Source organism: Triticum aestivum, chromosome 7B (genome assembly GCF_018294505.1).
Source record: "Triticum aestivum cultivar Chinese Spring chromosome 7B, IWGSC CS RefSeq v2.1, whole genome shotgun sequence".
NCBI classification, from domain to species: Eukaryota; Viridiplantae; Streptophyta; class Magnoliopsida; order Poales; family Poaceae; genus Triticum; species Triticum aestivum.
Window position 1 is genome coordinate 182,867,674 of NC_057813.1, and position 20,365 is coordinate 182,888,038.

The 20,365-nt window shown below is 44.6% G+C and overlaps 1 protein-coding gene, 1 long non-coding RNA gene and 1 other non-coding gene across 4 annotated transcripts; all 3 read left to right on the top strand.

Annotated features, from left to right (window-relative positions):
- The first annotated feature begins 839 nt into the window (after positions 1–839).
- On the top strand, positions 840–2,342 carry LOC123162074 (NADPH-dependent aldo-keto reductase, chloroplastic-like). Its single transcript, XM_044579877.1, has 7 exons — positions 840–950; positions 1,064–1,114; positions 1,188–1,264; positions 1,362–1,449; positions 1,541–1,813; positions 1,891–2,121; positions 2,189–2,342. The coding sequence occupies exons 1-7, from the start codon at positions 840–842 to the stop codon at positions 2,270–2,272; spliced, it is 915 nt and encodes a 304-aa protein (XP_044435812.1). The 3' UTR covers positions 2,273–2,342.
- A 142-nt stretch (positions 2,343–2,484) lies between these two features.
- Positions 2,485–6,452, top strand: LOC123159703 (uncharacterized). 2 transcript variants are annotated; one of them, XR_006479853.1, is made up of 3 exons: positions 2,485–4,850; positions 4,963–5,009; positions 5,078–6,452. It is a non-coding gene; the product is annotated as an uncharacterized lncRNA (long non-coding RNA). The 2 variants fall into 2 exon arrangements; XR_006479852.1 differs by having other exon boundaries at positions 4,963–6,452.
- A 10,161-nt stretch (positions 6,453–16,613) lies between these two features.
- Positions 16,614–16,720, top strand: LOC123163326 (small nucleolar RNA R71). Its single transcript, XR_006481845.1, has one exon. It is a non-coding gene; the product is annotated as a small nucleolar RNA R71 (small nucleolar RNA).
- Positions 16,721–20,365: the final 3,645 nt, after the last annotated feature.

Below are 20,365 nucleotides of genomic sequence, written 5' to 3' on the forward strand. Positions count from 1 at the left end.
ACCTCCCACCTGCTCCAACGATGTCACACTGCTCGTTCGCCAGTGCCTTCCGCTGACGCTGGTCAGCCCGCTCCGAGCGGCGCCTTGCCGTCCTCTCCGCCCAGTAGGCACGCTCGGCGTCGACGTCCTCCGGGTGGCGACGGCGCCACTACGCCATGGCTCGCTCGTCCTCCTCGGCGACGAGGAGACGGCGCTGCCGCCGAGAGTGGTCGGCACGGTCCATGTCCGTGATGAGACGCGGCGGAGAGGCGACGCGCTGCGCCTGCTCGCGCGTGAAGACGTCCCGGAAGTTCATCTGCGACCGGGGCCTTTCCAAGTGCCACGTCGCCGCGTCATACGCGCGGGCCGCCTCGTGCGCGCTCCGGAACGTCCCGAGGCCGAGCCGGACGTCGCCGGCCCGTATCTCGGCGGAGTACCAGCCGTTGGGGCGCTCGCGGACGCCGCGAAAGCCCGAAGCACCCCGGCGGTGCGGCGGCATGGTGGCGGTGGTTGCGCGGAAAGCGGCGAAGCGGCAAAACGGCGAGGCGGCGAAGCGGTGAGTCAGCGAAGCGGCGAGGTTGCGAGGAGGAGGGTGCGTGGATGTTCTGTGCGCGTGGCGAGCGCGGGACTTTATAGGCGCGCGCGAAGCGGCGCGCCAAATCTACCGCGCCGCGTGCCGCTTTCTCTCGCGCGCAGTAACTTCCCGCCACCGCTGGAGCGCGCGGAACCAACCGGCGCGCGCGAAAAACTGTTTTTACCGCGCGGGCGCGCGTTTTGCCGCGCGTGTTGGAGTTGCTCTAAAAATTGTATAGTTCCAAACAGCCACGAAGAGGAGAGGCCGGGAGGAAAGGAGGAAGAAGATGGCCACCTACTTCACGCTCAACACTGGGGCACGTATCCCCTCGGTAGGCCTCGGCACCTACAAGTCCGGCCCCGGCGCCGTCGCCGGCGCTGTCACGGCCGCCGTCAAGGTAATAAAACAATAAACACTTGATGTCCTGTTTGTTTTGCTCAGAAGCATGCTTTGTGGGTGCTGCTTGAGCCCGGACCTTGACTCTGCTTGCTTGCTTGCTTGTCATGGCAGGCCGGGTACCGGCACATCGACTGCGCGCCGCTGTACAAGAACGAGAAGGAGGTAGTCCTAATCTAATCCTGTAACCCGTGTCTTTAGTATCAGTGTTGCCCACTTGCCCTTAACGTGGTCCTAGATTGGCGTCGCGTTGAACAAGCTCTTCGACGACGACGGCGTCAGACGACAGGACCTCTTCATCACTTCGAAAATATGGTACTGCGTGCTCCCTTTGATATTTTTGCTAACGATTATCTTTTCGATCTGCTCATGCCCATCAGTGCCGTAACAACCGGGGCATCAAGCTATGCAGGTGCAGCGATCTCGCGCCCGAAGACGTTCCGTCGGCAATCGACGCCACTCTGAATGATCTGCAGCTGGATTATCTTGACCTGCACCTGGTAACTTGGCTCGAATGTGTGCGCTGCAGATAAGCTAAGCTTGGCATTTCTTCGCCACTAATAACAAGTGATAACTCTGGGATCTTGGTAGATTCACTGGCCCTTTCAGATAAGGAAAGGCAGTGAGCTGAGCCCTGATAACTTTGTCGAGCTCGATATGCCCGAGACCTGGCGGGCAATGGAGAAGCTGTACGATTCAGGCAAGGCCCGCGCAATAGGTGTGAGCAATTTTTCGACCAAGAAGCTGGCCGATCTGCTTGCCGTGGCCCGTGTTCCTCCGGCTGTTGATCAGGTGGAGTGCCACCCTGGTTGGCAGCAGGCCAAGCTCAGAGCATTCTGCCACACCAATGGAGTTCATTTCTCTGTGAGTAGTTCAAATGATACATTAAGCTTTGGCATGTAAGATTTACTGGCAGTTTGCTCATGTTCTTCTTTCTGCAGGCGTACGCGCCGCTAGGCAGGATGAAAGTCGTCGCGGATAACCCGGTGGTGACATCGATAGCAGAGAGCTTGGGGAGAACCCCGGCACAGATCGTTCTGCGATGGGGTATCCAGCAGGGTCAGAGCGTGCTTCCGAAAACTACCAATGAGTCGAGGTTGAAGGAGAACATTGACCTGTTTGGCTGGTCCATTCCTGACGAACTGTGTGACAAGTTTTCTAAAATTGAACAGGTACAGAGCCCTTTTTTTTCAGTTATCCGTGAGTGCAGAAAATGAACGCGTTCTTCGTGGTGAACAGGTTAAGCGAATCAGGAACGAATCATTGGTGGACTCTCAGAGTATTTACAAAACAATTGACGAGCTCTGGGATGGTGAGATATAACTGAAATCAGCGTTCGCATGAAATGCAATCTGCGACTAGACTTGAAATTTATGCGGCTTTGTTTCATCTATATCTATACTTCTATTAAACAAGCGAACGGATGAACGCACTCTGCCAGAAAATCGTCCGCCAAGTACGTTTTTTCTCAAAGCGTAATCGGCGGCACGTCCGCAACTCCTACGCCTACAATCACGCTCGCAACGCACGACAAAAAGGAAAAAACTACCAGCCCTCCTCGCCTCCCCCACGACGCCCTCCTGGGCAGGGCACGCGCGCCTCTGTGCTCGGCCGCCGCCCCTCCGCGCTCTCCCGCCGCCGCCACGCGCCTGGGTGGCCACTGAGGCTCCCGGCCTCCTAGTCAACCAGCATGGAGCCGATGCATCGACACCAACGCGGGATCCGTCCGCCCTCCTCGCTCGCTGTTTGACGCTGCCATGCATAGACGGAGGTGGTGGTGCGGCATGCGATCCGATGTCGAGATCACGGGAGAATTGCTGCTGCTGATCCCTACCTCCACCCCCAAACCACACCCGTCCATGGTCACCGAGGCCAGTCGCATCATGGGTACGTTTGCCATAGCTTAATTAGCAATCAGTGCCGTGCTGGCTTTTGTTGGTTCAAGTTATTTGCCGATGAATCGATCTGGCCATATCCTGGCAAAACATAAAAATTAGATGAATCTATCTAGCCACATCCTTTTACGCTTATTGATTTATCTGAGTAATCTTTTTGCAATTTGTTGTACAAATTAACCTAGCTGATTTTTATAGTTAATCCTAATAAGTGGAATATTAATCTCACAAGGTCTTTGACTAATTTTAAAGCTGACTTTAGATCCCTAAAGGTTTGCAGCATCAAACGGAATTAGGTCGTGCAGTGATTTGTCAGAGTCGTATGTCTGAAGTGCTTTCGTCCATAGCATCATGCACGTACAAGTGCTTGCAAGAATGCATATTGATTGATTTTGGGAGACAAGCATGCACGAACAAGCTAGCTAGACTTCTATTAAACAAGCGAACGGATGAACGCACTCTGCCAGAAAATCGTCCGCCAAGTACGTTTTTTCTCAAAGCGTAATCGGCGGCACGTCCGCAACTCTTACGCCTACAATCACGCTCGCAACGCACGACAAAAAGGAAAAAACTACCAGCCCTCCTCGCCTCCCCCACGACGCCCTCCTGGGCAGGGCACGCGCGCCTCTGCGCTCGGCCGCCGCCCCTCCGCGCTCTCCCGCCGCCGCCACGCGCCTTGGTGGCCACTGAGGCTCCCGGCCTCCTGGTCAACCAGCATGGAGCCGATGCATCGACACCAACGCGGGATCCGTCCGCCCTCCTCGCTCGCTGTTTGACGCTGCCATGCATAGACGGAGGTGGTGCTGCGGCATGCGATCCGATGTCGAGATCACGGGAGAATTGCTGCTGCTGATCCCTACCTCCACCCCCAAACCACACCCGTCCATGGTCACCGAGGCCAGTCGCATCATGGGTACGTTTGCCACAGCTTAATTAGCAATCAGTGTCGTGCTGGCTTTTGTTGGTTCAAGTTATTTGCCGATGAATCGGTCTGGCCATATCCTGGCAAAACATAAAAATTAGGTGAATCTATCTGGCCACATCCTTTTACGCTTATTGATTTATCTGAGTAATCTTTTTGCAATTTGTTGTACAAATTAACCTAGCTGATTTTTATAGTTAATCCTAATAAGTAGAATATTAATCTCACAAGGTCTTTGACTAATTTTAGAGCTGACTTTAGATCCCTAAAGGTTTGCAACATCAAACGGAATTAGGTCCTGCAGTGATTTGTCAGAGGCGTATGTCTGAAGTGCTTTCGGCCATAGCATCATGCACGTACAAGTGCTTGCAAGAACGCATATTGATTGATTTTGGGAGACAAGCATGCACGAACAAGCTAGCTAGATAACCTTTCGACCATAGAGAAACCACCCTTTCTTTCTTGCAGGATTGAGAAGGCTGAAAACTTGGAACATTTTTTATGCACAGGAAGAAAGCAGATTTGTGCTTGTACAAAATGATGGTGAGAAGATCAAATTTATTTTATGGGCTTTCACTTGCAAATCTTTTCAGGTTCATTTCACTCGATATAAGTTCTGTTACTTCAGTCACGTTATACCAATCCAATCATTCTCTTTCAGTGTACAGTGTAGGGAGCATGCTTCACTGGACAGTCCTTATATTGCCAGTTTTGCTCAGAATAATCATGAACTATTCCTGCTTATAGATTTAAATTACAAGATAGCAAGACATGTACTACTTGATGTAGATATGGATACTACTATAGGATGTACAATGCAAATCCATTGCTGGACTTGCACGTCCAAGCGATATAGGATGTCCAATAAAAAACTTGACTGGAATAAACTTTTGGCTCGCTGAACTTTTGAGACCTAACTTACAAATTTTATAGTTTGGTAATATATAGAATAGAAATGAACATTTGGCTTGCTGAACTTGGTGTTTCTTTCTGCAGCACGGTGATTTCAGAAGTACGGTCAAATGGAAGGCTGGAGGAAGATTTTTGATATGGCAAAGGCATCAGTAAGGACATGAGACAAGAGGTAATATTCTTTTATTGTTGCCCTCTGCTACTAGATTGTACTGTTGAAATTGAGCAGCCAAAAATTCAAGTTGATAATGCATTGATATATCTCTCATGTATTAACTTGGTAGTGATGACAATGGAAAATGTATGAATATGCAGCCTTCACAGTAAAAAGGTAAAATAGTACTTTCATTTTGTTTGTTTTGCTCTAGATATATGTGACAATTGGTCATATATATGCAGGCCTGACTTGTTTCTTCGAAGGGGACAAATTTGTCCAATATATGCAGGTCTGACTTGTTTCTTCAAAGGGGACAAAGTTGTCCTCTTCATAATACTCAAGGACTAAGCTAAAAAAAGTCAAGGACACAACTGCCAGCTTGACATATTTGGGTTTAACTATCTCTTTTGTTTGCTTCCTTCATTGTTATTACTTTTGTCGTGTGTCTTATTTCTTAAAGTCTTCCTCCAAAGTTTTGTTTCGGATATGCGCATTTCATATTAGTGAAGACGTGCATTGGCCTTTGATCCTAATTTTAGAAGAAGCTCGAGTAATTAGCTCTATTTTATACGACTGGCAAGTAAGGAAAAATGGCTATTATTGGAATCAGTTTTTTTTCTTGTTTCATATTCAGTAGCCTTATGATTAGCTATTTGTGAGTGAGTTTTCCTGCATCGCTATCTTTACTACTTATAAAAGAGCAACCATTTTCTTTCTTAGAAGTTAAAAAGCACAATAAACATGGCAGATGAGGAAGCCAGAATAATAAAAATTATCAGAAAATTGGATGTAGACTCCTAGCATGCTCTCTTTTGTTACTTTCATATTTTATATTTATTGGTCACATTGAGGTGCTCTTAGGTGTATGTACTGCTGGGTATCCTTGCCTTTCTTCCTGGTTCTGTATTTTGAGATTTATATGCAACTGGTTCATCTCACAATATGAACATAACCCCTCCTGAAAAAACAGTCGCCAATTGCATTGTCTTCTATAATGTAGTTATGCACCGTGTAGTACTAGCATATGACATATGTATAAGTTGTAGACCATGGTAGAAGGCATTATGGACTAAAATTACAAGTGTGAGTAATTTCACTTGAATATATTGCCATCCATTCCACATATTTCTACTCACTTTGTTGTTTGACAGAGTTGAATTGTCAGAGCCCAAAATGCATATGATTTTATTTTGCATGCTCACCCTAGATGCTACCACACAATTAGAGCTTATAATTACCGGTTCTTTTAGAATTAAATGGAAGTACATACTGATTTCAGTTTCTAAGCAAATATTTGACAGATTCCCCTTCAATCCGAAGCATAGGAAATGGAAAGTTTACCAAGAGTCTGTGGGAGAAATCATCAAGGGAACGACCTATGGTACGGGATACCGAAGAGTGTAAATTGTAGCCCTATTTCCTTCTTAAAACAGATCTTTTTTCTTGGGACCAATTTATGTTGTATACTGAAATCATGTTGTATATTGAAATCATGTTGCATACTACAATCATGTTGTCTTAAGAAGAATCAAGCTGAATTAGCTTGTCCAGTGACACAATATGTTTAACAATGGGGGTTTGATACGATTAATTAGTAAATTTGATGTTCATCGTTTACAACTTATTAGAGACCAAATGGATGAAACATCATATTATTATTTTTATGTGGTAACGTGATGTGTTCACTTTTAAAAATATATCCCAAGTGACATCACAAACATTATGCATCCATCTAAAATTTATATGTTTTTAACATTATTATTTATCTAAGAGGCAAAATGTTCAGAATGTTCATTCATGTTAGTTTATAATAATTCTTAGAACATTTATTTTTTCCTAGCAAATAATTATGTTTAGCTTCAATACATGTTTTCAGTTTACCATTAGGATTATGTCATCCAGTTTGTTGGGGAATATTTGTGGTTCACCAAGCATAGTTAAGTGGGCACATGATCTGTGTAGTCCAAGTGTGATCTAGACATGATGTTGTTCCCTAATTTTCTGCTATCTTAGAATATCTTTATTTAACGTGAAAATGGCTATTTTGTTGAAGGCTAAACTGAGCAACCAAATATCTCTTATTTACCTTGGTACCAATTATCTTTAGATACCATTTTTGTGATGTACTATAATAGTTGCAAAGTGGAAATGTTTCGACATTTGCTGAGCTAAGATACCGGTTAATCAAAAAATTAACCAGTTAATAGAAGAAGTAAAAAATGTGAAAGTTTGACCACTTTGTTGGGTTTTGAGGCATCCACATGTTGAACGGACGAGGCTCCCGTGCCATACTGCAAGGTGCAGTTGGCCCACTGACTGGTGGGTCTGGCAGCAGTTTGGCCCACATGTCAATGACCCAACTGCATCTTACAATACATCAGGGGAGCTGAGTCGATGTTGAACATGTGAGATCTACTTACCCAAGTGATTTTTTTAGCTCAAACCAAAAAGCAGAGACACATTGTTCTACGGATATACGTGCGTTGCACGTGCACGTTTACTAGTAAGAGGGAAAGAACGTATCATGCCAGAAGACGCAGCGACCTCTTGGTGTGCATTTTGTTGCATTCTTGGCAGGACGTCGTCGGCATTGTTGCGGTATGCATGGATATCTAGAGAGGAGACCAGGAATAGAAGCATAGAACCAGCAATTTTACAGCAGTACTCTTCTTTCTTTTTAATCTTTTGTTGTATGTTCAGAATATATAGCAATGCATACATGGAGAAAAAGCTTTGGAACAGTTCGAAGGTCAGAGCATCTACAACCGTGGACACCAAATCCGATCCCTCAAACACCCGTGAACGGGACCGGGCACGTCCGCAAGCAGTGATCGGTCACACCTCACATTTTCTCCCCTGCATCCAAGTACGTCATATTTCATCCTAGAGCATCTCTAGCAAATCCCGTAAACCATGCCGTCCGGCAAAATAACCGCCAGTTTACGGGACAACCGTTTTTTCCGTCCGAAATAGATTCCGTATATTCGTCTGTTCCGGATTTTTTGCGGGATCCTACAAACCCCGGCCGATTTCCATCATATCTACTGGAATCCCTTTGTTTTTACCGGATCCCCTTTTCCGTGGCGCGAAATAAGTTCCGGTTGCTTCCGCGCCGCCGCCACCTCAAATTTCGCCTGCGACCTCGGCGTCCGGCCTCGTGGCGCCGGAAACCGCCCGATGGAGTACTCGCAGTGGCCGGGTGCCCCACAACATGTGTTGCTGCCACCTCCATTGCCGTCGCTCCGTCCGCCCGCCCCCGTTCATGCCGGTGTTGACCAAATTCCTTCCGTCGCCGCCTTGAAGAGGAAGCGGCAGGGGAACCACCTCGTCCAAGGGGCTGCAACCGGCGCGGCACCTTCCTCTTTCGGCCCTGCTACGTCTTGAGATTGCGTTGGTTTTCCTTGAAGAGTAAAGGATGATGCAGCAATAGTAGCGTAAGTATTTCCCCCAGTTTTTGAGAATCAAGGTATCAATCCAGTAGGAGGCTCCTCAAAAGTCCCACGCACCTACACAAACAAACAAGAACTCGCAACGAACGCAATAAAGGGGTTGTCAATCCCTTCACGGCCACTTGTGAAAGTGAGATCTGATAGAGATAATAAGATAAGATAAATATATTTTTGGTATTTTTATGATATAGATTGGAAAAGTAAAGATGCAAATAAAAGTAGATTGAAAGCTTATATGATAAAAGATAGATCCGGGGGCCATAGGTTTCACTAGTGGCTTCTCTCAAGATAGCATAAGTGTTACGGTGGGTGAACAAATTACTGTCGAGCAATTGATAAAAAAACGAATAATTATGAGATTATCTAGGCATGATCATGTATATAGGCATCACGTCTGTGACAAATAGACCGACTCCTGCCTGCATCTACTACTATTACTCCACACATCGACCGCTATCCAGCATGCATCTAGAGTATTAAGTTCATAAAGAAAGAGTAACGCATTAAGAAAAGATGACATGATGTAGAGGGATAAACTCATGCAATATGATATAAACCTCATCTTTTTATCCTCGATGACAACAATACAATACGTGCCTTACTGCCCCTGTTGTCACTGGGAAAGGACACCACAAGATTGAACCTAAAGCTAAGCACTTCTCCCATTGCAAGAAAGATCAATCTAGTAGGCCAAAGCAAACTGATAATTCGAAGAGACTTGCAAAGATAACTTAATCACACATAAAAGAATTCAGAGGAGATTCAAATATTTCTCATAGATAAACTTGATGATAAACCCACAATTCACCTGATCTCGACAAACACACCGCAAAAAGAGTTACATCGAATAGATCTCCAAGAAGATCAAGGAGAACATGTGATGATTTGTAATATAGCGGGGTTTTTACGCCCAAACTACGGATGTCGTGTTCTCCACAGGGATCTAGAACTTCGAAGCACACACTCGAAACATTCAGAACAACCGGACAGATGAATCAAACAGTAGTGACAACAAGCAATTACTAGAGCAAGCTAAAACAAAAATAATATGCAGCAAAGGTAAATGGTTCAGACATCACACACACTCATGCAATCAATTAAAGTGACAGCAGCTCACAGGAGAATAACTACTAACTTAATATTCAACAAGTGTCACAACCATCCAGCAAGAATACATGAGATTTCAGCAAGGGTACATAGGAAACAGAGCAATATTCAGATCCAACAGTGCATATATTCAGAAAACAGTAACAGGAGAAGAGAGAGGTTCAGAGCCTATGGGTCTTGATGCTCCTCGATTCAAAGCTGTAGAAGTTGCAGGCGAAGAAGAGTAGCAGAAGAGGATCCTTGGGGTTGAGCTGCAGCGTGGTGAAGAGGACTTGGTGAAGATCAGCAGCGGAGGGCCCGGCCTTGGGGAGGAATCGTGGTGGCCTTCGCGGGAGGTCAGCCGACCACCTGAAGCAGAGAACCACCTGGTGTCCGGCGCCCCGCAGGAGATGCCGCAGCGGCGGTCGTCGGAGTTGAAGCAGAGCGGCGCGGGCGTCGATGTTGGAGTAGAGCGGCACGGGCGTAGGTGTTGGAGACGAGTAGCAGCAGTCGATCAGGACGGAGAAGCCTCGCAGCAGAACATCGAGAAGTCGTTGGAGAGGATCAGTGGATTCGATCTGGTTCTCCTTCTCGCTTCCCTCGATCCCCTTTTCTCCCTCCTTCGATCTGGTGTTCCTCTCGTTCGATCTGGTGGTAGGTGAGCAGCGTGGAGAGCGAGAGCAGTCAGCCCCCTGGTTCTTTTTCCTTCGACCCCCCCCCCCCACTCCTCCTCTTTGTGGTTCAGTCGCGCGTGGGATCAGACGAGCGTCTGATCGGTCGCGCAGACCAGCCCCTTCTCACGCACGCCATCAGCCCCTCCCTTCACTCTGTCTGACAGGATGCGCAAGACCTCTTCTAGCACTTTTCAGTTTGCCCCCTCCAGAGCTGAATCCTTCTCCAAGTTGATCCCTGATTAAGTGTGGAAACCACTTTCGAAGAAGTTTGGGTGCCTAAACGCACCGGTTCTGCAAAATATGAAGAAGTGTTGTAAAAATATCATAATAAGAATATTTCAATAAGAATGCATACTTTATGAGTGATTACTGAGATCATATGTTTAATTTGTGACTCAAAAAGGCTAAAAATACTATATGCATAAATGTGCTATCAATTTCCCCCACACTCAAATTTTTGCTTGTCCTCAAGCAAAGGAAAAAAATGATGGTGACACAACTCACACTGCCTAGTAAAGATGCACTTTCCGATAGATAGTAATTCCGACAATACTGGAACTAAGCAAGTGTACTCTACTGAAGCTAAATTGTGATAAGCAATAATTTATAACACACTATAAATGTTCCGTGTCAATGGCCTTGAGTCAAAGTGCATCCTAATAATCAAGAGTTGGCTCTGTCTTCAGCCCTGAGATAAGCTGGGACCCCAAAATCAATTAGAAAAACAAGTTACTTATTGAAATTAAAGAACAAGTGATGAAATTATATCAGTCTCACCAAAGGAACATACCACCGATCTCGAGAACATGGTATACACCTGGCTCGACCAAATTATTAGTATATTTTTTTTATTATCTCCCCAAAGGAACATACCACCGATCCCGAGAACATGGTATACACCTGGTTCGACAAATTATTAGTATATTTTTTTTGTTATTATCTCCCCAAAGGAACATACCACCGATCCCGAGAACATGGTATACACCTGGTTCGACAATAATAGTATTTTTTATATAATTTGTTTTTACAGTCCAATCTACCAGATTTTACAAGCCACCGATCCCGAGAACATGACATGCTACTGTAGGTCGATCGGACTTAAATTATTATAATTATTTTATTTAGTTATTTGAAAATTACTTAGCTTAAGTAAAACAGGAATAATTGAAAGAGGAATCCATAGCTAATGGCACTGTTTTTCACAGACTACAGATCCAGAGATCATAGTTACTACTTAAGTGCCACCAGCTACTTAGCTTAACTTGGGACAGTCAGACACAGCACATCAATTCATCAGTAAGTTTCACTTATACTCAAGGCATTCCCATTGGACATTTACACGGGGGTATAAAGTATTCATTATCACAATTTACCATAAGAAGAATGCATCTGCATAGTTTTAGTATTAAGAGAATCAACAATCTTCTTGGAGTGAATCCTACTTTGCAGTGAGGAGTAACGTGTCACACTGCAGAAAAAAAAGAGTTCCAATGCAATTAAATGCCAGTTCTCGTATTAAATTTTCTAAAGGTTGCTTCAAGTGGAACAGAATCACCTGGTATTTGTATACTCATCTCTCCTACTTTCTTCTCTCCACTCTTCTCTGTTTGTGTTCCCTGTTTGCGCTCCTCTCGCCTTTATTTGCTGAAAAAGAAAGACATAAACACAAAAAAATTCTATGAAAACTAAATAAGGAAAATAACTTATTAAAGATTCAGGTTGCCTCCTGAAAAGCGCTTGTTTTAGGTCTTTAGCTCGACCATGTCTCGTTAGTGAGGTCAGGGTCCTGCAGGGATTGACACCTCTTGGGTCCCCTCGCCTTCTTGAATTTCCTCCTCTGGGTCTTGATCTTCGCTTGCATTCTCATCTTCAGAAATAAGAAGTGGATCTCCAGGGATGTAGGGCTTCAGTCTTTGACCGTTTACAAGGAAGAGACCTCCAGAAGTACTTTGCACTTGAATAGCACCATTTTGCATAATCTTCTTCACCTTGCAAGGGCCATACCATCTTGACTTGAATTTACCAGGAAATAAATGAAACCTAGTATCATAGACCAATACCAACTGTCCAAGATGAAATTCTTTCCTCAATATATGCTTGTCATGCCAGATCTTGGTCTTTTCTTTGTAAATTCTTGCACTCTCGTAAGAGTCAGCTCTCAGTTCTTCCATTTCACAAAGTTGAAGTTTTCTATATTTTCCTGCTGCATCAAGGTCCATATTGAGTTTCCTTAGTGCCCATTGAGCTTTGTGTTCAAGTTCAACGGGTAGATGGCATGCTTTTCCATATATTAACCTGAATGGTGACATTCCTATTGGTGTTTTATAGGCTGTCCTATATGCCCATAGTGTGTCTGGTAATTTTAGTACCCAGTTAGACCTTGACTTTGATACTACCTTCTCGAGAATGGCCTTTATTTCTCTATTAGACAACTCCACTTGCCCATTTGCTTGCGGGTGATATGGAGTTGTAATTCTGTGATTATGAACTCCATATTTTGCTAAGAGAGATTCTAGTTGGGAATTGTTGAAATGTGTTCCTCCATCACTGATAACAATCCGTGGCACACCAAATCTTGGAAAGATCACTTGCTTGAACAAATTGCAAACTGACTTGGAATCAGCATTGACGGTTGGTACAACCTCAACCCATTTTGACACATAGTCCACTGCCACCAATATGTATTTGTAGCCTTTTGATGATGGCAAGGGTCCAACATAATCAATTCCCCATACATCAAAGAGCTCTACTTCAAGAATTCCTTTTTGAGGCATCTCATGCCTTTTTGAAATCTTTCCAGTTCTCTGACAAGGATCACAAGCTTCAATATAGGAATGTACATCCTTGAATAAAGTTGGCCAGTAAAATCCCGCTTGCAAAATTTTCGCTTGAGTCTTCCTAGTACTTGCATGACCTCCATAAGGGGATGAATGGCAATGATAGATCACACTTTTAGCTTCACCTTCCGGCAAGCATCTTCGAACAATGCCATCAGCACAATGTTTGAATAAGTAAGGTTCATCCCGAAAGAAGTGCTTCATATCTGATAAGAATTTCTTCTTCTTTTGATACCCAAAATCTATAGGGACTTTGTTACAGACCAGATAATTAACTATATCTGCATACCATGGTGTATAGTTTTGTATACTAGTCACTTGCAGAAGATTGCTCCCTGGTAAAACATCATTGATAGGTAAGGAGTCTACTGCATTGTTTTGCAACCTCGACAAGTGATCTGCCACAACATTTTTAGCTCCTTTCTTGTCCTTGATTTCCACATCAAATTCTTGAAGCAAGAGTATCCATCTAATTAACCTTGGCTTGGCTTCTTTCTTGCTGAGTAGATATCTAATTGCAGCGTGGTCTGTGTAAACTACACAATGAGACCCTACAAGATATTGCCTGAATTTGTCAAAGGCATACACTACTGCCAACAACTCCTTTTCTGTGGTTGTGTAATTAGCTTGAGCACCATCAAGAGTTTTGCTAGCATAGTATATTACATGCAAATCTTTTCCTTTTCTTTGTCCCAGTACTGCACCCACAGCAAAGTCACTTGCGTCACACATTATCTCAAATGGTAATTCCCAGTCAGGGGGTTGCACTACTGGAGCAGTGACCAATGCTTCCTTGAGCAAGTTGAAGGATTTTTCACATTCTGCATCAAAGTTGAACTTAACATCATTGTTTAGGAGATTAGTGAGGGGTTTGGCTATCTTGGAGAAATCCTTTATGAATCTTCTATAGAACCCAGCATGTCCCAAAAAGCTCCTTACTCCCTTCACATTTACAGGTGGTGGAAGTTTTGATATTACTTCAACTTTTGCTTGATCAACCTCAATTCCTCTTTCAGATACCAAATGTCCCAAAATAATTCCTTCCTTTACAAGGAACTGACACTTCTCCCAGTTTAAGACTAGATTGTGTTCTGAACACCTCTGAAGAACTGCTGCCAAATTATTCAAGCAATCCTCATAACTTTTCCCAACGACTGTAATATCATCTCTGAACACCTCCACTTTGATTCCTATCATATCAGAGAATATAGAGAGCATAAACCTTTGAAATGTTGGGGTGCATTACAAAGTCCATAGGCTAGTCTTTTGTAAGCAAATGTTCCGTATGGGCAAGTGAAAGTTGTTTTATATTGATCATCCGGATGAATTGGGATTTGCAAGAATCCTGAATACCCATCTAAGCAGCAGGAATATTCATGCCCGGCAAGCCTTTCCAGCATTTGGTCAATGAAAGGTAAAGGAAAATGGTCCTTCCTCGTCACTTCATTTAACTTTCTGAAATCATTGACCATTCTCCACCCTGTGACAGTCCTACTAGGAATCGTTTGCCCTTGTTCATTTTCAATGATAGTTATTCCTCCTTTCTTGGGCACCATGTGAATGGGACTCACCCACTCGCTGTCCAAAATTGGGTATATGATATCGGCAGAGAGCAATTTAAGAATCTCCTTTTTAACAACTTCTTGCAAATGGGGATTTAATCTTCTTTGACTTTCTCTAATTGGTACACTGCTTTCTTTCAAGTAAATCCTATGAGAGCAGACAGCATGATTTATCCCTTTCATATCATCAATTGAATATCCAATAACATCCTTGTACTTTTGCAAAACTGCTTGAAGCCCTTTTATTTGCCTTTCCGTCAACTCCTATTCACGATAATTGGCCACTGATTGTCATTATCTAAGAATGCATATTTCAAACTTTCTGGAAGTTGTTTCATTTCGATTTGCCTTGGTTGCATCTTCTCTAGTGGCCTTGTACTGCTTTCCAATATGCTAACAGGTCTGATTTCTTCATATCTGATTTCACTATTGTCCTCCTCAACTACTTCACAACAATTACTTCCATACCTCTCTTCATAGCCTTCTTCCACACATTTCTGTAGTGTATCAATTCTGTAGCAGCGCTTTTCTTCTTGTGGAACATGTGTTGCATGCTTCATGTCAAACTCCACCTTTTCATTTCCAAACCTCAGGCTCAATTTAGCTTCTTGGACATCAATAAGTGCACCAGCTGTGGCCAAAAGTGGTCTTCCAAGGATCACAGCCTCACTTTTGTCCTCCATATCTAGCACTACAAAGTCAACCGGATAAGCAAACTTCCCAACTTTGATTGGAACTCCTCAAGAATTCCAACAGGTTTCCTATATGTTCTGTCAGCTAACTGAAGAGTTATGGCTGTTGGATTTAATTCTCCCAAGATCTTCCTTTTGCTAACTGAATGTGGTAACACACTAACACTTGAGCCCAAATCACACAGGGCACTGTAAGTTTTGTTTCCAATCACACATGGAACACAAAAGCTTCCTGGATCATCCAATTTTTCAGGCATGGAATTCTGAATTATCGCACTACATTCCTTTGATAAAGTCACTACTTCTGGCTCAGACATGCTTCTTTTCTTTGTTAGCAATTCCTTGAAATATTTGGCATACATTGGAACATGCAGGACAGCTTCAAGAATAGGAATGGTAATCTGAACTCCCTTCATAGTTTCCAAGAATTTGGCAAATTGCTTGTCATCTTTGGATTTGTTGAACCGCTCAGGAAAAGGAATGTTGTTGGTTGTTATTGCTTCCTCTAGCAAAGGCTCAGCTCTTGTTTGAAAACCAGGAAATTCGACTTCAGTTTCAATTCGGTTATCAACCTCTTTCTCCTTTAGTTTCTCTGATGATGTTGAAGGTGGAGTTCCGGATGAACTTGGCCTCATAGCAGGAGGGACATATGTCTTCGGAGTAGGTAGTAATGGTCCTGACATAACTCCACTCCTTGTAGTCACTGCATCAACTGAAGATATTGCCCCACAGTGAGCTTTCGGGTTTGGAATTGGTTGTGCAGGCAGCCTTGCTTCATTTTCTCCCACCATACTATCCATTTTGCTCACAAGCATCTTAACAGTATCCTTTAAGCCATTAACTTCATTTGTCATCTTGCTCATCAATTCCAACTGCATTTTCATGATTTCCTCCATTCCATTTGACTGAACATTTTGTTGTTCATTCTGCCTCGGCACTTGAAATTGACTTGGATGATTTGGTGGTCAATTTCCTTGTATTGTCGATCCACTTGCATATGACTGATTGTTCTTGTACGACAAGTTTGGATGATTCCTCCAAGAAGGATTGTAGCTGTTTGAGAATGGACCTTGACTTTGGGCATAACTGACTTCTGAAACCGATGATCCAATTGCTGAATAGAAGGTCTGTTGAAGGATGACCTGCTTGGCCACATACATCACACATTTGAGGCACACTTACTGAAGCTACAGATGTACCGATGCAATTTGACATGATACTATCCATCTTCTTGTTTAAGATGTCAATCTGAGCCGCCATGCTATCATTTGCAGACACATTGTACACACCAGGATGTGGTGGTGCTATTGCTCTTTCACTTGACCATTGGAAAATGATGAGACGCCATACTTTCAATCAATGCAAATGCTTCATCAAGGGTTTTGTTCATGATTCCTCCTCCAACAGCAGAATCGACAAAAGCTCTAGTCTGAGTAGACAGTCCTTTGTAAAAGGTTTGTAGCACCAGCCATCTTTCTAAACCATGATGAGGACACATTCTGATTAAAGAGTTGAATCTTTGCCATGCGTCATACAAACTCTCTCCATCATATTGAGTGAACCTTGTTAACTTGTCCCTGTATTCAGCAGCTTTGTTGGTGGAAAGTATCTCTCAAGAAATGTCTGCAATAAAGTCTCCCAAGTATCCTTCAGATGTTCAGGCAATGAGTGAAGCCATACTCTTGCTCCATCTCTCAAGGAAAATGGAAATAGTGATAATCTGATAGCAGTCGGTGAAACTCCATTTTGCTTGAGGGTGTTACAATACTCCAAGAAAGTCCTTATATGCTCATGTGGGTCTTCTAAAGCTGTTCCACCAAATCTGGACTGTTGTACCATGTTAATCAGAGCAAGCTTCAATTCAAAATTGTTCGCCTGAATAATTGGTTGCACCATTTCTCCTGGTATCCCATGATCTCTTGGGATCCACAAGTCCCTGAGCAAAGGTACTGGATCAGACATCTTTTCTTCTTCTTGATCTTCCAAAGTTTCAGCAACTTGAAACCGTGTTTGATTCTCTCTTCTTCTTCTCAATAAAGTCCTTTCAATTTCTGGATCAAATGGCTCTAGTGAATGTTCAGGTTGAAGCATAAGACAATTTCCTGTAAAGTTCCTGAAATTAACGCATGCTAGTTTTCTCAAAACTGCAGACAATGTTAGGAAATGGTTAGTTGCTAGCAATACTACGTAATCGACCTAAAATAAATTCTGATCTGCTTCTACTAATGTGCTAATGAAATTTAGATCCCCGACAACGGCGCCAAAATGATGATTTGTAATATAGCGGGGTTTTTACGCCCAAACTACGGATGTCGTGTTCTCCACAGGGATCTAGAACTTCGAAGCACACACTCGAAACATTCAGAATAACCGGACAGATGAATCAAACAGTAGTGACAACAAGCAATTACTAGAGCAAGGTAAAACAAAAATAATATGCAGCAAAGGTAAATGGTTCAGACATCACACACACTCATGCAATCAATTAAAGTGACAGCAGCTCACAGGAGAATAACTACTAACTTAATATTCAGCAAGTGTCACAACCATCCAGCAAGAATACATGAGATTTCAGCAAGGATACATAGGAAACAGAGCAATATTCAGATCCAACAGTGCATATATTCAGAAAACAGTAACAGGAGAAGAGAGAGGTTCAGAGCCTATGGGTCTTGATGATCCTCGATTCAAAGCTGTAGAAGTTGCAGGCGAAGAAGAGTAGCAGAAGAGGATCCTTGGGGTTGAGCTGCAGCGTGGTGAAGAGGACTTGGTGAAGATCAGCAGCGGAGGGCCCGGCCTTGGGGAGGAATCATGGTGGCCTTCGCGGGAGGTCAGCCGACCACCTGAAGCAGAGAACCACCTGGTGTCCGGCGCCCCGCAGGAGATGCCGCAGCGGCGGTCGTCGGAGTTGAAGCAGAGCGGCGCGGGCGTCGATGTTGGAGCAGAGCGGCACGGGCGTAGGTGTTGGAGACGAGCAACAGCAGTCGGTCAGGACGGAGAAGCCTCGCAGCAGAACACCGAGAAGTCGTTGGAGAGGATCAGTGGATTCGATCTGGTTCTCCTTCTCGCTTCCCTCGATCCCCTTTTCTCCCTCCTTCGATCTGGTGTTCCTCTCGTTCGATCTGGTGGTAGGTGAGCAGCGTGGAGAGCGAGAGCAGTCAGCCCCCTGGTTCTTTTTCCTTCGACCCCCCCCCCACTCCTCCTCTTCGTGGTTCAGTCGCGCATGGGATCAGACGGGCGTCTGATCGGTCACGCAGACCAGCCCCTTCTCATGCACGCCATCAGCCCCTCCCTTCACTCTGTCTGACAGGATGCGCAAGACCTCTTCTAGCACTTTTCAGTTTGCCCCCTCCAGAGCTGAATCCTTCTCCAAGTTGATCCCTGATTAAGTGTAGAAACCACTTTCGAAGAAGTTTGGGTGCCTAAACGCACCGGTTCTGCAAAATATGAAGAAGTGTTGTAACTATATCATAATAAGAATATTTCAATAAGAATGCATACTTTATGAGTGATTACTGAGATCATATGTTTAATTTGTGACTCAAAAAGGCTAAAGATACTATATGCATAAATGTGCTATCAACATGGTATTGAGATCCAAAAAGAGAGAAGAAGCCATCTAGCTAATAACTATGGACCCGAAGGTCTGTGGTAAACTACTCACAACTCATCGGAGAGGCTATGGTATTGATGTAGAAGCCCTCCGTGGTCGATTCCCCCTCTGGCGGAGCGTCGGCGAAGGCTCCAAGACGGGATCTCGCGGATACAGAAGGTTACGGTGGTGGAAATAGTTTTTCGTGGTCGCCTCTGATGTTCTCGGGGTACGTGGGTATATATAGGAGGAAGAAGTAGGCCGGTGGATGCCCGAGGGGCCCACGAGATAGGGGGCGTGCCCAGTAGGGGGAGGGGCACGCCCTCCACCCTCGTGGCCTCCTCGATTGCTTCTTGACTTGCACTCCAAGTCCCCTGGATCACGTTTGTTCCAAAAAGATCGCCCCGAAGGTTTCATTCTGTTTGGACCCCGTTTGATATTCCTTTTCTTCGAAACACTGAAATAGGCAAACATCAATACGGGTTGGGCCTCCGGTTAGTAGGTTAGTCCCAAAAATAATATAAAAGTGTAAAGTAAAGCCCATAAACATCCAAAAAAAGTAATATAATAGCATGGGGCAATCAAAAAATATAGATACGTTGGAGACGTATCAGGCCCCGCTCCAGTTCCTTCGGTCAAGGTTGCGGGCGGGAGGAGGAAGACCGCCTCCACCGGCCCGATGGGTGCGCGGGGCGAAGGCCCTGAGGAAGAAGGCGATCACATCAAGAGGCCGGGCTCCTCCTCCGCCTCCGGCCAGCCACGACCTCCCCATTCATGGCGACTCCACCAGTGCTCATTCTTCGGCTCAAGTTCTTGAGGATGGTGGTGCTCACTCTCCGGGCAATGTGGATGATGGCAATGGAGGTGCTATGGGAGGTGGTGGCGGCGACGTTCTTCGCAACAATGATGATGTTTCTTGATTTCTCTATGTCATTTGAGCATCTTTTGTTTTTGTTCGATCGCACATTTGTAAGGCTAAACTTGATACCTCGTATGTTGCGCATGTTTTTGGATGTGATGGACTAGTATGATGATGAACTAGTGATGTATATATATGATGATGAACTAGATATGAACTAGTGATGATAAACTTGTCAATATTTGTCCTATGATTTTATTTTCGATACCGCGAGCCCGGGATCTGTTTTCGCGCCGGAGGGCTCGCGGTACCGCAAAAAAGTTTACATGCCCCCATAAACTATTTTTGCGGGGCGTGGGTGTACCAAATCTGTTAGAGATGCTCTTAGATCCATACAAAGCATGCAAAATAAATCCTACGTACTACGCAAATCACACTAGCCCAACTATGTTGCTTTGTTGAAGATGTCCATGATATCCGTGTCGGGCGCCGGGTGATGGGCGTGTAGGAGGGCTCCGGCTCCTCCTCCTCATCCATATAGGCAAGCATGTTGTCGGCATCCGCTTCCTGCTTCGCCTGGATGATACAATGGTTGGCCTCTGCCTTCGCCTCCGACTAAAGGGAATCGAAGATTGCATGCAGATCCATGTCACCGGCGTCGTCCTTGTCCTCCTCCTGCTCCGCCTCCTCCTCCTCATGACCCACCGCGTCCGGAGGTAGCCCTGCAGCGATCTGGGCTTCACGCCTTGTCTGGATCTGCTCAAGGAGCTGCAGTCGGC

Coding starts and splice junctions, on each gene's coding strand:
- LOC123162074 (XM_044579877.1), top strand. CDS start 840: ATGGCCACCTACTTCACGCTCAACACTGGGGCACGTATCCCCTCGGTA. Junction 1,115..1,187: donor TGTACAAGAACGAGAAGGAG/GTAGTCCTAATC, acceptor ACGTGGTCCTAG/ATTGGCGTCGCGTTGAACAA. Junction 1,450..1,540: donor ATTATCTTGACCTGCACCTG/GTAACTTGGCTC, acceptor GGATCTTGGTAG/ATTCACTGGCCCTTTCAGAT.